We start from the raw sequence: 17988 nt of genomic DNA, 5'->3' as shown, positions 1-17988 counted from the left end.
TATTAAGTAAAAAGATAGATTAACCATATTAAGGTATTACAATATTTCTCCTTCATAGATCTCGACTTATTTATCCACAAATTCCTCATATGTGTACTAAAACTTGGTTTAAATATTTAACATAGCCATTAGGGGTGGAATTGGTACCATACCAAGTTTTTTATCCTCCAAATCGTGTACCGTACCAATTATAATTGACATAAAGTTTTACCTACCAATACCGTACCAATGATACTTGGTACCAACTTAGTTGATTACCAACAAATTTGGTTGGTACATATTGGTATTGGTATATACCAAAATATTTAACTAATATCTATACTTGAAGATTTTAAGACTATAATCTATATACGACTTCACATTATAATCATCACTGAATGGTTAGAAAGTTTTCCAAATATGAACGTGAGTTAAAGTTGTGGTCGTCGCTTGTTTTAATAGATCCTTTTAGTGTCATGTACCTTCCTTAACCTTGTGTTAGTAATTTCTTTTACTATAATGTTTCGTACAAAAAAGAATCAATATCAATTGAATTATATTAGTAACTCCGAATATTGCTTTACAGTTGTTACTCCTAATTAAAACTTGAAAATGTAATATATATATATATATATATATATATATATATATATATATATATATATATATATATATATATATATATATATATATATATATATATATTGGTTGGTATGGTACAACCGTAATATTCAAAATTTTGTACCATTACCATACCAGGACTACTTAATTGGCATGATATTACCGGTCAAACATATTGGCTACCAAACATGTTGGTTACCGATTTTATTGGTTCGGTTGGTAACATGTTGATTGGTTCTCCATGGTACATTTTTGCCAACCCTAGCCATGCATAAAATAGAGTAATAAGCAACAAAAGAAGCATAGTTGACCCATAGATAAAATGGCTAAATACAAATAATAACAATGTCATTTCATTTATTTGTATATTGTAACAATCACATATTTATTTCTTCCTATTAACACCATTCCATACTTAACTTCATTTTTTTTAATTAAAAAACTGTATACTTTGAAAATATTACCTAATTATAACACTATACTTTAAAAATATTACCTCCCTTTTATCTCATCCTTTAAGGACATGGTGTTATTTCAATTTTGTTTCTTTTATAAGGGCATCTCCAACCCAAAAGCAATTTTACACCATTCATGGTGAAAAAAATGGTGCTAGGATTGGAGATGGTCATAGAACATTATACTCTAAAAACAACCAATTATAGTAACAAATTGCTTTTGTGTTTGGATGATGTTGCTACAATTAGATAGTGTTTTGATAGTAGAATCTTGTAATAGAAAGACATAAAACATAAAACAATCAATGAAATTATTAAGTATTTCTTGCATTTAACCCTAGTAAATCCATGTAAGTGTTGCTATTGGAGTCTACATTCAAGAGGAGTTGGATACAATTCAAAGTTCAAATCAAATTTCATCTACAAATGTTAGAAAAAGTATCAAAACAGCAAGGGTGCTTATCATCTATAATATGATGTCATTACAAAAAAATTATGTTGCTATTTTTTGAAATTCTTTATGAATATCTTCGGATAGTTGTTCTGCATTGTATTCGAGTCCAAAGGATCTAACAATTTCCATGTTTGGATTCATTAGGTACCTATAAATCATTATACACACAAGCACACAAATTAGAGCAATTTCCATGTTTGGATTTAATTTGGTATTTCGTGCATACATGATACAATACAACCCCAATTACGATTTGACAAAGTTATAAAATGTCTAAATTTTGGATAAAATTAAAAGTAGCTCACATGTTGTGCGAAGATTCCACAAGATAATCATCACCATCTTCTTCAATCTTCTTAAAATACACTCTGTATTCATGTGCCATTTGTCTTATAGAACCAACGGGTCCAGTTAAACCCTTTATTCTCCCATCAAATTCTACACTTCATGGTCAATGATACAAGAATTACATGAGAAGTAATGGGATTAGGTAATTTGGTATGATTATTATATCTCTAATAAATGAGAAATAAACCTTTGAGATATGCATGAAGTTGAGATGGTGTATCACGTTGTGGATCAATTGTAACGAATACAGGTCGAATTTTAATATTCTGTTTTGATCCTTGTGAAAGATGAAATAGAAACATGACAAAAAGTTAATGCTTACATAAAAATAGTACAATTTAACCTTTTTCGTGTAGTGGGACAAAAAAAAAAGTAGAATTTTTTTTTCCACCGACATCAGTAGTAGACAATCCAGTACAGTCCAATACATATCAAACACAGTACAAGGTGATCATGTTTTGTCTTATCCACCATAAGATACTTAGAGAGAAGGAAAGGAAGATATTAAAACCTAATGTATCAATAGCTTTGGCCAATTTGGAAAGTTCTGCGGGCCCCACATCAGGAGATGAAGTATAACCGAAGTAAAGAAGTATCCACTCTCCCAGAAGGTCTTTTTCTGTAACTAATCTACCATCTGAATCAATTAAGCTGAAAGGGCCACCGATTACCGGACCCTTACCAGTACTACATCCCTCATTTGAACCCTGTCCTGATTCAGTCAACCAAAGATTGTTAAATAAATATATTCAAAACCAAAAAAAAAAGATATTTTCATTTTCATTCATTAATAAATAGATAATAAATTTTCTACCTTTTAGAATAGCTCGCTTCTCATCATTCATATGCCAAAAAAGAAGAGCACCTCCGATTCCACCAAGAACAGAAGTTGGCTGCAATAAAGTTAACGATTATGGGCAAAAGAGTTGTGTCTTAATCCAAAATGACAAACATTCATGTCAATTGCATACAGATGTTTCAGGGAAATCAGAGAACATACAATCAAATAAGATCGCCAAATTGGTGAAGTAGATTGTTCTTGTGTAAGTAATGGCCCACTCTTATATGACATGTTTGCTGATCTCATGTAGCTTGAAGAACGAAACTTCATTGGTGTGACACACCTACCCAAAAGTGAAACAAATTGATCCTTATTTTGAAGCCCAAAAAGAGATAATGTACAATATTATCAATGAAAGTACAATCTGTAATCGAAAGAGATGAATGTAAGGTTTTATACACACAAATCAGTGAAAGAAAGTTGCTATTTTGTTGCATTTAGACCGAAACGAATCTGAGTAAAAGTATGGAAGTATTAGTTCCAATGTGAATAACCCTTTTCCCAAAACAAAATGTTCATAGTTCCACAACACAATCTAATTCAGATCATAAATTAACATCTAATGCAGCAATTGGTGCTTACGGTTTATTTAATTTCCACATTCATAGAAGTACGAATCTATTGACTTCGATACTGTGCGTAAAAATAAGAACAAAAAGCCCTGAGTTGACCTAAAAGTGCAGAATTCACTTTTCACCATTTGACACTAAGTGATTAACGAAAAGAAACTGTGCATTGAAGTTGGAAGAATCAAGAACGGTAGCAGAAATTAAGATAAAGTTGTAGATGAAAATGGATCACCTCGTGGAAGAAAATAGAGCCTCTGCAAACTTCTTTCCATGGGAAAACAGCGAAACCCTGAGAACAGGCATGTATGAAACGGAAAATGGATTCGTGTAATCTGAACATGAAACAGATGAAGAATGATTATGCTAGAGTATCCGAAACTTCAAAACCCTTTAAACCGCGTTGATAAACCTCTGTGTAACTGTTTCTAGTTTGGGTGGATGGTTAGGGGTGCCGCTATAATGTATAATTGATGTAGTTTTCTTCTTACCCAAGAATCCAACATCCAATTTTGTATTTCTTGATTTTAGGGTAAGTTTGGTGCAAGAAATGAAATGGAATTGATTCCATTTACAAATGTTTGGGATCTATTTGGATTTATGCTTTTTAAAAATTGTTTATTAAAATGGAAGATAAAATTAAATAAATAGGTAAGGAGATTTTTTTTGATGTTGAATAATTTTGTTTATATTAAGAGATGAAAAAGAATGATATAATAGTCATTAAATGATAGATAAAAAAATCTCACTCAACTGTGATTTTTTTTTTTTTTTTTTTTTTTTTTTTTTTTTTTTTTTTTTTCAAAATCGACATCATTTTGGTAGTTTTCTATGGGCCGAGGTGGGTCTGGTTTGGAGGGATATATATATATATATATATATATATATATATATATATATATATATATATATATATATATATATATATATATATATATATATATATATATATATATATATATATATATATATATATAAATCGTGGATCTTATTCTTCCCCATTTGATTAGTCATTGTTTTTAAACCGGACTCGTAGTGTTTGGTAGGATATTTTAACATATAACTGTAAATTTTAGCAAATACTCATTAGCTAAAACTCGGATTTTTGCAGATGTTTATATGTGAAAATCTATGTTTTACCGGTGTTCATCTGCTAAAAAATACAATGACCTGCAAAAAATTCAATACTAAAAAAATCTAGTTAGATTACATAAGAATTAATTTTTTGATTTGGTTGTTCGTGTATAACAATTATTTGTTAATGTAGTGTTAGGAAATTAAATGAGACTTGATAAGAATCAGAACAATTTTGACACCATTTGTCAAGTTCTAATGATCATTGTTAGGAAGTAATGCGGATAACCTATGAAACTAAAAGCACACAAAGATACAATATTTACATTATTCGGTCAATGCGACCTACGTGCATAGGCAGGAGGTGAGTATTCTTATTCATAAAGTTCTCAAACAGAGATTGCAAGTACAACCAACAGAGATCCGACCTACTCACTAAGGATACAAAAGACAAACATAAATAACTAGCATACTGTTGGATAAGGTGTCTAAGTCCATAACTTATTTGGTATATACTTGACCCGACCGGCATGGTCCATTTGGGTTGCATCTCATCCAAACTATTATAGATAATTTTATGAGAGTTATACACATATGTTTATTAATATATTATGAGTTATAATATATTAATATGAAGTTACGTTATTTAATTAGTTTTAGTCTTAAATTAATCATGGATTAATTTAGAGATTAAAAGGAATACTAATTAAATTATGGGCTATTTGTTTTATATAGTGTGGGCTAATACTCATTTGTTAATGGGCTAGGCTTATGTGGAAGTCCATGGATGATCCATGGAGCTTTTAACCCATGGATCCTTGGAAAAGGAAAAGACATGGGTTATTAGGGTTTCACCCTAACCATGCATACTATATAAGCATGCTTATGGAGCATGAAATGAGGCCTAAGAGAAAGCTAGTGATCTAGTGTGTGTGTGCATGTGTGTGGCCGATTTATACAAGGTGTATATACTCTCTCAAAGTTTTCCAAGAGTTTGTGGTGTTTGTGATTCCATTTGAGGCATTCACACTGTTGGTGCTTGGCCCTCAAACTCCTAAGAACCCAACACACCAAAAGGTATGTAATCTCTTCTAACTCTTTTATGTTGAAATGTTCCCCATGCCATGTTAGATAGGTTATAAACCTTGGAAAATTATTATTTTGCATGTATTTAGACAAACATAGATCCAAGGTTTATTAGGGTTGCATGCACACTTAGGAAGTGTTGGATTGCTCAAAACCCAACAGTGGTATCAGAGCCTAGGCTTGCTTGTTTGATACTTGATGCAAAATAGTGAAAAAAAGTCGAAATCGTTGCTGTCTGCATGCTAGACTCGCCGAGTCCATTGGGGGGACTCGCCGAGTCCAAGGCAAACTTCAACCTGCTCGACGAGTCCGTTCGTGCACTCGGCGAGTAGGATCGAAAGAATGCAGAATCTCGACTTTTGCTGCTGGAAATGGACTAGAAAAGTTACCCTAAATTGTTTTGGTGTTGTAAAACTTATTTAGTTGGTGTAATGGGTGTTCTAATCCATTTACAATAGCATATATCAAAATTCCATGATTTTATGTGTTCATATATTTCTTGAATTTTGATGATCATGTTCATGTTCTTATGAATTTAGAAAATGATAGGAATTATTTGCTGAATTGTTTAGGATTAATTCTTTATCATTTATGTGTTTTAATGGAGTCCATAATTTGTCCTCAAGTTATGGATTACCAAAGGTCACTCTCATTTAACACACACTTAAAACACATAAGTTACATGAAAATGAAGAGTCTTCATTTTTATGAACCTTTAATTCATAAGTTATGAAATGAAGAGTTTTGCAAAGTTACAAAACTTGCCCTCAAGTTTTGGAATTTGTAAAGTTTCACACACTTTAATAAACTTTAATTCCAAACCTTAGAGTTTTAATAGTTAAAATTCAACCCTTATACTATTTATAACATTAATGGTTAATTATTATATATATGTATAAGAATAAGTCGTTTTACCGTTAGTAGGCCTCATTCACGAAGCCGGTCTATAAGGTGGGTATAAGGTTGTTGCCTATAAAATGGCGACTTAATGGGTGTATACTCTCACCCACCGCTTGCTTGATCGGTGGAGGGTCGTTAGCCGAACGGGTAGGACAATGACTTTAAATTCTCCCTTCATTAAAAGTATTAATGATAAATACTAAAGTAACTAAAATCTTAATAATTCCCAATCTTAGTTATTTTAGGAAAAATGTGAATTTGGTGCTAACCCATGGAATTCACACTTTGTACCTTACCAAGTCGTTGGTGGAGCGTGTGTGGTTAACCGGCACACTAACTTGGACTAGTAAGGACCACGAAGGGTGACTTAATGTTTGTCATAGATCAATGGAGCGTGTGTGGTTAACCGGCACATTGATTAGGTGATAATATTAAGGATACCAAGTGAATTGGTATGGTTATTCACACCTTGTTTTGTGATCCTCGGCATCCCAGTCACAAAATTTGAGAGGGCACACTCGAGATTGAAACATGCCATTGAAAAGTTCAATGAATCTCAAAAGATCTAGGAATTTCAAATCCAATTAAAACCTAATAAATCATTTCGTTTTTCATGGTGGAAATTGGTGAATCGTCATTCACCTACCTTCAAATATTTTATAGCTTGGATTACGGCATCCCTCTTCTAAGTTATAAAATAGTTTGTTGGGTCCTAGCCTTAATATTTCATATTGGGTGTCATATTAAGGACTTTAAATCAACTATCTTGAATATCTCCCAAAACATGTCTGGTTTAGACATTTATGATCTTCCCAAATCTCTTGAAGATGATGTTCCTCAACATCATGCTTCACTTCCTTTATCTCCTCCAATTATTCTCCCTCACCCACAAGTTCTTGAAAAGTTTAAAGTCACTCAAGCCCTATTGGCAAGTTAAGGTCTTGGTATGGTCACATCTTGGAGATGTAGTCACATATTGACAAGACGGGAGAGTTGGGTGTCAAAGTCTCGTGAAAGTTGGATGTTCAATCACTTTCTTAGTAACATAGCGGGTCACTTTGGGACTACTATGAGACAGACTATGACACGAGCCTTAATGATCTTATCTATTTGCTTTGTGCTGTGGAATCAGCAATGATTTGGAACACTAGTAAAGCAAATTTTGTTAGAAGATCAACTTCCCAAACCTTAAATGGACATTGGCAATGGTAGCATTGGATATCTAGAAAAGCATTTCTCTTCCCAATGGAAAGGGATCGGCCATAGTCAACTCGGTTGACCAAATGGTAAAGAGAAAGGCTAAGTCTGAGATAGTCTCATGTGCCATTATCAAAGGGTCTACATGTGTTTTGTTGCCAAAGGAAGGGGCATTGGTTGCAAAGCTGCCCTATTTACCTGAAAGGTCATAAGGTTGATCAAGTCAAGAGGTTTGACTCTACTTCGGGTAAAATACACTGTATAACTCTATTAAGTTTCTATTATGAGATTCTTGATACATGATGTGACTAGGTCACATGGTGATGTTTTAAGAATCAAAAGAAAAGATAGGAAGCTTAAAGAAGTATATGCTGATTTTGATTGCGAAGATGGGTGTCGATCGCATGGTTCGGTAATCAGAATTTTGAGCTGTTGCTTCAGAGTTATAATATATTGCTTAGGAATAGATAACAATCAAGTTTTCATGTGGATTGTAAGGATAAGTTTTTCCGCAAAGTTTTAAAATAAAAGGAAAAAAAGGTTTTAATTTTATTTATTTTAAAAAATATCCTTACAATGGCATCGGTGGAAAATTGTTGCTTATATGTTTCCAGTAATAGCAATATTGGAAAGTGGATTTGATTCTTTCATTTGTGGTAGTGTCTGGATTTACCAAATGAAGAAAGTTTTCATCACCCAAGTTTCAATTGGACAGAAACTTGGAATCATACAAGTTGTATTGTATGATGAATGAGAATTTTCATCTTTGAAAAATTAAGACTAATTCTTTGATCACATGTATATGTGAGTCAATTGAAGGACTAAGGAATTAGGTACACTGGGTGTGCGCTGGTCAAGGTCCACCACAAAGATTGATTTGTCATGATTTACTAAAGATTAGTAAATATGATTATACTTATAAGGTTAAGTATAATTCTGTAACATTGGAAAGGATACAATGTATGACAAAGCAAATAAGAAGAATCAAATTAGGCAGAAGGATAAAAGTTTCTCAAATCTGAAAAGATGGGAGAGTACTTTAGTATCAGTTTTATGATCAACTTAATGATTTAGAAACCATATCACAAATTCATACTCTATGGACGTCTTAGTGCATTGTTATGGCTAAGAAGAGAGGTCATGAATTGTTAGATTGGTTAAAATCAAGAAGATGAGTCATACTTCGTTCCAAAACAATTCTTAGAGTCACACTCCAAGATTGTAACATTGAGTGACATAAAGTAAGGTATAAAACACTTATCAAATGTAAGAGTAAAATGTTTTCTACTCTTGTACATTTGAGATTGGTAAGATGTGATGTCTTGGATGAGACAAAGACCAACTAAGACCAATTGTGTGAAGTGTTAGTCTTGATAAGAATCCGCACTATCCCTTGAATATTTGTTTTGTCAAGGAATGGTTCTTGACTAGAAAAACTTATATGTCAAGAGGACAGTGGGAGCCTTAAACATCCTGAAAGAGTTTTAAGATTTAATCAAGAGTGAAACCTGTAATTTATCACTAGCACACGACTTAAGGTTTGCAACCTATCGTGTTGACATAATTCTTATTTCTGTACCTACTTCAAATAAGTTGAATTTACATGTGAGTTATCAGAGTTCAACTTGGAAGCATTGGTGGGCCTTGTGTTACCAAGGTGACAAGAAACTAAGATTGAACAAGTTTAATCCGTGTAAGGTTGAATTTGTCACTAACCTTATCTTGTGATTATGGTTTTGGCAAATTCGCATGGATAGGAACTCATACACTATAAAATCTAAGTGTCATAAGGTTTCTCTCCGATTCATGAAAATGATGGTGAGGAAACGCTTTCACTAAATAGATTTTAAGTAGATATCAATTGTGTCATTTGCATTTTCAAAAGTCATTAGTGGAGCGCGTGTGGTTAACCGGCACACTAACATGGACTTGTGAAAAATGGCAAATGCCTAAGCAATTGAGACTATGATTACGGCATCCCTTTTCATAGTTCTTGAAATTGCTTAGACACACAGCTGAGCTATCTACGGAAAGGTGTATGAATCTAAATTTCAGAAGTCCAGTAGATTTCTGAAAATATGTCAGGGCTAGTGGGAGCATAAGTGTTATGCTGATAATCATCATGTTAGTGGGAGCATGATTATTATTATGATTGGTATTGCAAGCTAGCAATGTTAATTATAGAAAACAAAGTTTCAATCCGTGAAGTTGCAGGGGTTGAAAAGTTGTTTTGCTATAATTAAGGGAGAGGAAATTATACTTCATTTCAATTCTAAAGCTTAGATTGAGATTTTAATCATCTTTAGTCAAGAATATATATATATGAATTTTATGTCTGAATGGTTCGACTTAAGGAAATTCTATATATATTGCGTTTTCAAAATTCGATTATGATTACGGCATCCCTCTTCATAGTTAAATTTTGAAAACATGGCAAATGAAAAATATTGTAGCAAAAGACTGGTCTAGTATCATGTCTTTATGTCAAACATCATGAATCGTGTCCCATATGCTTCGGATATAGGATCGATTTCATGTGCTATAATATTCATCCTTTCTAAATTTTCCAAATGCTTAAGGCATTTAGAAGGGAAAAGTCTAGAACTGGATATGACTAAAGTGATTAAGCAATTGTCGAGGACAATCTGAGGTTCGCTAAAGATTGGTTGCTCAGGGACATTTGGAAGTCTAGTGTTAATTTTGGTAGGACCATATTGACATTTTCTGAAAAGAGGTAACTCTTGTTCGGAAGTGATAGTCAAATGGGACTATGGAAATGTCTCCATAGGTGGAAGTTATTAAATCTATGTAAGATTAGGAAACTTAATGCAAAAAGGATGTTCCCAAGGAGCTGATCTCCTTTGGAATGCTCTGTAATGGTTGTTGTCAAGTCTTTCTGACTTTGTGCATAATCATTACAGGAGGATCAATGCATATAAGTTTAGAATCTAACAGATTTCAGTAAATGACATAAATTTGGAATTCTTGCATTTACAATAAGGATTTGGGATTGTGAAATGAGTATCATTGGAATCATGTTCAATTGATCTACATCACAATGTAAGGATCATAGACAAACATAGTGTGCATACTTGGGGTATGGCATAACTATTGTTTAGAAAAAACAAAGTGTACATGCTAGGAGCATGGGACGACTGTTGTTTTTTATTCAAGCCTTAAGTTGATTATTTGAAACATTGAATAATGTGTAATCAATATGGTGATAAATAAAAAGTGGTTTTATTTATATTCAAAAGGGTTCTGAGACCATATTAGATTCAATTATTATCGTGTTTCACTTTGCATGTTTTGACTTCCAAAATAGCTAGGTTATTCTTTCCGAATGACTAAGTTATTTAAACAATCCACAGTCGTTCATATGTTGGAAGTAGATATGAATCAAGACTGTCATGAATCGGGTTTGTAGATGGCTAAATGAGTTTAGTCATGGCAATGGTTGCTACAACATTCATGAGTGCTCATAAGTTATGAGTATTGGAATAAACCCACGCTCACTTGTATCACTTCATGGAATTTATCTCGAGTGATCGTGAGACGGTAATATCATATAAATCTTCAAACCTAGAGATATGAGTTGTTACCTATGAGTTGGTTGTGCATTGATTGCACGTAAACGCATCAGTAACTTGATGTTATAAAACGTGCCTTTGTGTACAATTCAACAAGTAGTAGAACAAGCATATGAGTCGAAGTTTATCTGTTCCTTCTAGAAATAGAAGCGATATCTGGGCCCCTCGATGATTTTGTTGTGACCCATGTACCGGCCGGTCAGAACTGAATTGATGTGTTCGATTAAGTTCTTTGTCAAACAAATCGAAAATCGGGAAACAAACTGCTGGACAATAAGTACGACGTTGTTCCATGTATTTGTCCGGCTGATATCATGAGAACAGAGGATTATGTGATCACTTATCTAAAATGGCGCTTCATAGTTCGACAGAGTCTTCATTGTTCGAGGGAGTTTTTGAGAGCTACGATTGTTGGTTGGTTCCTGAAGTTATAGGCAAATATAGTTATTAGACTTATCCAAGTGGGAGTCTGTTGGATAAGGTGTCTAAGTCCATAACTTATTTGGTATATACTTGACCCGACCGGCATGGTCCATTTGGGTTGCATCTCATCCAAACTATTATGGATAATTTTATGAGAGTTATACACATATGTTTATTAATATATTATGAGTTATAATATATTAATATGAAGTTACATTATTTAATTAGTTTTAGTCTTAAATTAATCATGGATTAATTTAGAGATTAAAAGGAATACTAATTAAATTATGGGCTATTTGTTTTATATAGTGTGGGCTAATACTCATTTGTTAATGGGCTAGGCTTATGTGGAAGTCCATGGATGATCCATGGAGCTTTTAACCCATGGATACTTGGAAAAGGAAAAGACATGGGTTATTAGGGTTTCACCCTAACCATGCATACTATATAAGCATGCTTATGGAGCATGAAATGAGGCCTAAGAGAAAGCTAGTGATCTAGTGTGTGTGTGCATGTGTGTGGCTGATTTATACAAGGTGTATATACTCTCTCAAAGTTTTCCAAGAGTTTGTGGTGTTTGTGATTCCATTTGAGGCATTCACACTATTGGTGCTTGGCCCTCAAACTCCTAAGAACCCAACACACCAAAAGGTATGTAATCTCTTCTAACTCTTTTATGTTGAAATGTTCCCCATGCCATGTTAGATAGGTTATAAACCTTGGAAAATTATTATTTTGCATGTATTTAGACAAACATAGATCCAAGGTTTATTAGGGTTGCATGCACACTTAGGAAGTGTTGGATTGCTCAAAACCCATCACATACATCCCTATCTATAAGATAAGGATCAGACCTAAAACTCTAATGGGCAAAACCCATTAATCGATATGCCCATAAAAGGTGTCAACCAATCACAATCCGCTATACAACCGAACAATAACCATGATACATCAACATGGAGAATCCTACATTATGATGGTGCATCCACCACCATAGTGATGTATCATGTCATTTAGGGCATCACCTTGAGCATCTTCAGCATTTGAGCATCCTTGTATAAGGTTGAGCATCCTAGTGTACATCACAACCTATATGATGCATTAAGGGACATCATGGTTCATCAGTAACATGTGTAGCACATGAAGCTACCTAATGACGCATCATGATTCCCAAGTGGCGCATCATGATCATTAGTGGTGGATCCATGCTTCAGCAACACATTAATATTTCATAGTAGACTATAGACACTAGAGTGACATACCTTGTACCAAGGTAACATACCTAGTTTCCAAGTTGGCACATCCAACTCTTAAATGGTGCAAGATCCTCCACAATGGCGCATATACCTTCACAATGGTGCATCTGCCTTCCAAAGTGGGACACTAAAGAACCAAAATGGTGCACCATGCATGAAGATGGTGCATCTTGTCTATAAGTGGCACACTTTCCTCCAAAATGGCACATCCTTGCTTCATGGCTCATCAAGGATGCTCTATTCCCTTCCTAGATGCTCCATTCCCTTCTTAGATGACCCACTACTATTGTGAGTGCTCTGTTCCCTTCGTAAGTCCTCCATTCCTTTCTTAGATTATCCGTTCCTTTCTTAAATGATGCATTCCCTTCTCAGTTGCTCCATTAAACTCCAAATGCTCCATTAGACTAAAATGCTCCATAAGAATGCTCCAAATGCTGAAATCATTTTTAACAATATCCACCTTAATTTGAGTATCCTATGAACACCACCTAAAACCAAGAACTTCCTCTCCCATCTTGCAATTCATCCCCGAAGGGACTTAACTCCTACGAACATCAACCAAATCCAAGCAAAGCTTGAAATTCTCTCTGCACAATGACCTTGTCAACATGTTTTTCGAATTCTCCTTGGTACTAGAACTTTGAATGCAAAACTTGTCATAGAACACGATAGGTTTCTCCACCTTAAAAACAAGACTTTGAACAAGACTAACTTCCAATGATCTTCTTATCACCTGATCATCTTCATGGTTCGAGTCTATCGATCAAACCAAGTCCGTATGTCGTACATTACCACCATACACTAGATAAACATCAATCGTTCCCTTAAAGTGTCGCAAGATCCACCTGACCACTTCCCAATGAGCTTTCTCCTGACTGCCTCAAACCACCAAAGAAGTACCAATAAGTTTGGATTGGTCACAATAGAATACCTACAAGACTTTCTCAATATAGTGAGAAATGTATAACCATCTTGCTCTTTTATCCCTCCAAATCTCCATCCTTGCTATCTTTTTTTTTCAGTTCCTAAATCGTTCATCACAAGCAAATTCTCCAAAAGCTTTTTCAAGTTGTCTTTCCCGGCATCAGCATCACCATACACTTCTTCCCTGGGTTGTACAAGGGATCCCTTACATCTATGTTGTTCTATGCCACCTTGTTGTTCCTTATTTATCAAAAATATGTGGGGTTTAAGTTCCAAACTCCACCTTATGGATAACAACCTGATCATTCCCCACAACACTTGTACTACCTCTTTTATAGTTACGCATAACAGATTTAAAGGTCACAACTCTACTAAATAACGAACTTTGGAGTCTTTCCTTATTTTGTACACCACATACAATGAGCTTATGCATATCCTAGAAATACACACTTCATTTCCCTCAACTCCAGTTTACCATCATTCATACGAGTATAAGCAGGGAATCCAAACATTCGTAAACCATAATAATTAGAAGGTTTCCCAGACCACGCCTCTTGAGGAGTATTATAATCATTTGAAGTTGATGGAGATCTATTCACCACATATTCACCATATAGCAAGTAATGTTAACTGCTTCCGTGCATAATTGTTTTGATAAATCAGCAAATAAATGCATTCATCGAGCATGCTCCATCAATTTTGAGTTCACCCATTCTGCCACTCCACTGGTGTTTGTCGTACAGTGCGATGCATCACTATACTTTTTGTTTTGTAGAATTTGTCAAATGAATCCTTGCAAAACTCCAACCTATTTTTTGTTTTGAGTGACCTGACTTGGTTCCCAATTTGTTTTTTAACCATAATCTTCCACTCCTGGAACCGCCTAAACACTTCATATTCATCTTTTTCCATCAGAAAGGACACCTAAACCTTCTTTGAGTAGTCATCGATAAAGCTCAAAGAGTATTGATATCCACCATGAGACTTCACTGTAGAAGGACTCCATAAATCTAAGTGAGTATACTTAAAGATCTCCATACTTAAGTGTTTAAATGAACCGAACTTCACCCGACTTTGCATATCTTGAACACAAGCTTCACTAGGTTTATCCTATCCAGTTACATATCCACGAAATAGCCCCTATTTACTATTTATTATACCCTCATCACTCATGTGCCTCATTCTGTGTTGCCACAACTATGTTTTTATCATCATACTGATCTAAGTATTGGGATATCGCCGCCATTCCCTTAACCGTACAACCTTCCAAGAAATAGATCCCATGATTCATATTCCCTTCATAACCACATGTTTACACTTGGAGACTCTTACACAATCACCCTTTCTAGAATACTTCAGTCCATACTTCGCCAAATTTGTAAGAGAGATCAGGTTCTTTCGAAGATCCGAGACAAACCAGCAATCTAGTTTCCCAACAATACCATCATGCATCTTGATCTGCATTGTGTCACTGCCATTTACCCTGTGTATCTAATCATTACCCATCTTGATTGTGCCCTTCCACTCTTCAAAGGAGTCCAAGCAGTCACAAATGTACCTCATATGATAAGATGCTCTAGTGTCCTAGATCCAAGGATCAATAGAACGAGTTATATTGTAACACCCCGTTTATTAAATTAATTAATTAATTAATTAATTAATTAATGTATATTAGCCCTTAATTTGATATTTATATAACAAGATGTTGGTTTTGGGAAGCCAATGCCTTAATTTGGATATTCTGGGGGTTAAAGTATAAGTCTGGGATTTATTTTGTAAAGATTTTAGAAAACAGAGGGATATTTGGTAAGTATTAGACCTAATGTGAAATGATTTATGAAAAAGGGGGCTAAAGAGTAAATTATGGACCTCATTTGATAATAATTTTTGAGGGAGGGGCCACTTAGTAAAATATGGGACTTAATTTGAAAGGGATTTTCGAGGTCAGGGTTTAAATGGTAACTATGGGGGTTTATTTTGAAAGAAAAGGGGAAGGGAGGGACTAAAGATAGTATTATATGGAGTAGTTAATGGGACCGGGTATATAAACCCGTCACCCATTCTGGAACCCTAACCATAGCGGCTCTCAACAGCCGCCATCTCTCCACCTTATATCCTCTTTGGCTGGCGGCGCCACCATGCCATTCCGATCAACTAGCAGTCGCTAATAGTTAATCGAACCTCCACCATTCTTCTTCTCTCCTTCTTCAGTCGCCACGTGAAGCACTATCGCCACTATCAGGAACCGTTGGGATAACGTCGTGTTACTATTCCTGTCGTGGTCGAGGACGAGATGCCGTCTTTCATTCGAGACCACTGTCGCTATTGCCGACGTGAACTAAAGCCAACGAGCCAACATTGTGGTAGCGTGAAGTCGTAGGAACGTCTGCGGACGTCGTTGCTATTGTTCCGGTGGGTGTCTCCACGTCCTTCCTCCTCCGCCCTATCGTCATTAACTCCATTAGTACCGCCAAGCATGTGCGGCACCACTGATATGGGTTATTGCCAGACGCGATGACCACCAGTGGTTCCGCCACTGTTGTCGTCGTTTTATACTTCTACTGTCGCCAACCGTCACCAGGAGGGTGGCTGGATCCACTTACAAGCAAGAAAGCGTGTGGGTGTTCACTTTGCTGTAGTGTGTGTTATGTGTGTAACTTGCTTGGCTGGAAAACCTAGAACAACCACCACCACCACCATCTTCCACCACTGGCCACCACAAGTGTGTGTGTGATTAGTTTAGTTGTGTGTGTATGTTAATTGAGGATTGTATTGTAAATTGTAACAAAAATGGAATAATGAGAAAAACTCAAAACCACCACCGTATGGTGGTGGTTGCCACCTCCTGTCGTCACCGGCCGCCATGTCAGGTGGCGGTGTGATTTGCCTTGTTGTGCTGATTCGGTTAGGACGCTTGAAACCCTAATGGGCCCAATGAAGCCCTAATGGGCTTAGTGAAACCCTAATGGGCCTAGTGGAATCATAATGGGATTAGTTAAACCCTAATGGGCCTAGTGGATTCATAATGGGCTTAATGAACCCTAATTAGTCAAAGGACCTAGCTATTGGGCCTATTGGGCTAATATAGGTTGGAAACCCTAATTTGGGACTAATCAGGACCACATCAAAATTATTTAATGAACTTCAAATATTAATTAATAATCATTGCAAATTAAGCTAAGGCTATGCATGACCTAATGTATTAAGTCGTTAATGGGTTAAGTAGGGACACTTAACCCTAATCATCATTTTATGTGAAACCCTAATCTCACTTGGTCCTTTATATTGGGCTTTGATGATTGGGATAATAATGGGCCATCCAAGAACAAACAATTGGGCTAGAATAATCTAATGGTCCTAGCGTAAGGCCCATGAAAGGGGTTTGGGCCAAATTTGGAAAATTGGGCCATAGATGGGCCATAATTTGGGCCTTTATGATTATGTGATATTAGGACGTTAGAATGTTGAATGTTTGACTGGACTAAATGGTTGGGCCTTATGGTAAGACCTTGTAAAGGTTTGGGCCTAATTTGGAAAATTGGGTCATATGTTGGGCTTTAACTTGTAGTTGACTTTTGGGCCTTTGGATTGGGCCGTGGGCTTGAATAAAGCTAGTTAAGGGTAAAGTAGTATTTACCCTCAAGTATGTGTTTATGGTTATGTGTTGGAACCTAATTATTAATTAGGTGATGTTTTGATATTGATAGTTCGGGAATCTATCATCCAACAGCTGGGGGTTATGTCTATGGAACTTCAGCAATGTGAGGTGAGTTACCTTCCAGTAGAAGTGGGTCTAAGGCACCAAGGCCGACCCACTAGTATTTGATTATAGTTGAGATGATTGTCTTTGTGATAACTGTCTGGTTTGCTACTACCTGGTATGTTTATGCGTTAGCATGATATGTTATATGTGATAGTGGTAGTAGGAGGGGAATAGTCCCCAAGTTTGGTTGTTAGGACCGAAGGGTAGGTTGGGCACCCCAGATATGCTTGACAATATGCTTATGTTATGATATGTGTGGTAGTAGTAGTAGGGGTGAAATAGTCACCAGAGTTCGGTTGTTAGGGCTGAAGGGTAGGTCAGCACCCCAAAATGGCTTAACACGGGTAGGTCAGCACCCCAGAATGGCTTGACACGGTTAGATCGACACCCTAGAATTGCCGGACCGGGTAGGTCGAGCACCCCAGAATTGTCCGGCAGTATGTATGCTTTGTGATTGTATGGTATGTGGTATGATGGGAGAACTCACTAAGCTTCGTGCTTACGATTTTCA

At 35.6% G+C, this 17988-nt stretch overlaps 1 protein-coding gene across 1 annotated transcript; it reads right to left on the bottom strand.

The window, feature by feature from the left end:
• Window positions 1-1361: 1361 nt before the first annotated feature.
• Window positions 1362-3839, bottom strand: HCC2 (Thioredoxin superfamily protein). The gene is made up of 7 exons (XM_078958660.1): window positions 3500-3839; window positions 2858-2981; window positions 2672-2750; window positions 2369-2569; window positions 2045-2134; window positions 1815-1947; window positions 1362-1657 (listed from the first exon to the last, which is right to left on the bottom strand). Exons 1-7 carry the CDS (start codon window positions 3568-3570, stop codon window positions 1549-1551), a joined length of 807 nt encoding a protein of 268 aa, XP_078814786.1. The 5' UTR covers window positions 3571-3839; the 3' UTR covers window positions 1362-1548.
• Window positions 3840-17988: the final 14149 nt, after the last annotated feature.

The sequence above is a fragment of the Lactuca saligna genome, chromosome 5 (assembly GCF_052625555.1).
Source record: "Lactuca saligna cultivar CGN05327 chromosome 5, ASM5262555v1, whole genome shotgun sequence".
Taxonomy (NCBI): domain Eukaryota; kingdom Viridiplantae; phylum Streptophyta; class Magnoliopsida; order Asterales; family Asteraceae; genus Lactuca; species Lactuca saligna.
This window is presented reverse-complemented; position numbering and strand designations above follow the sequence as displayed.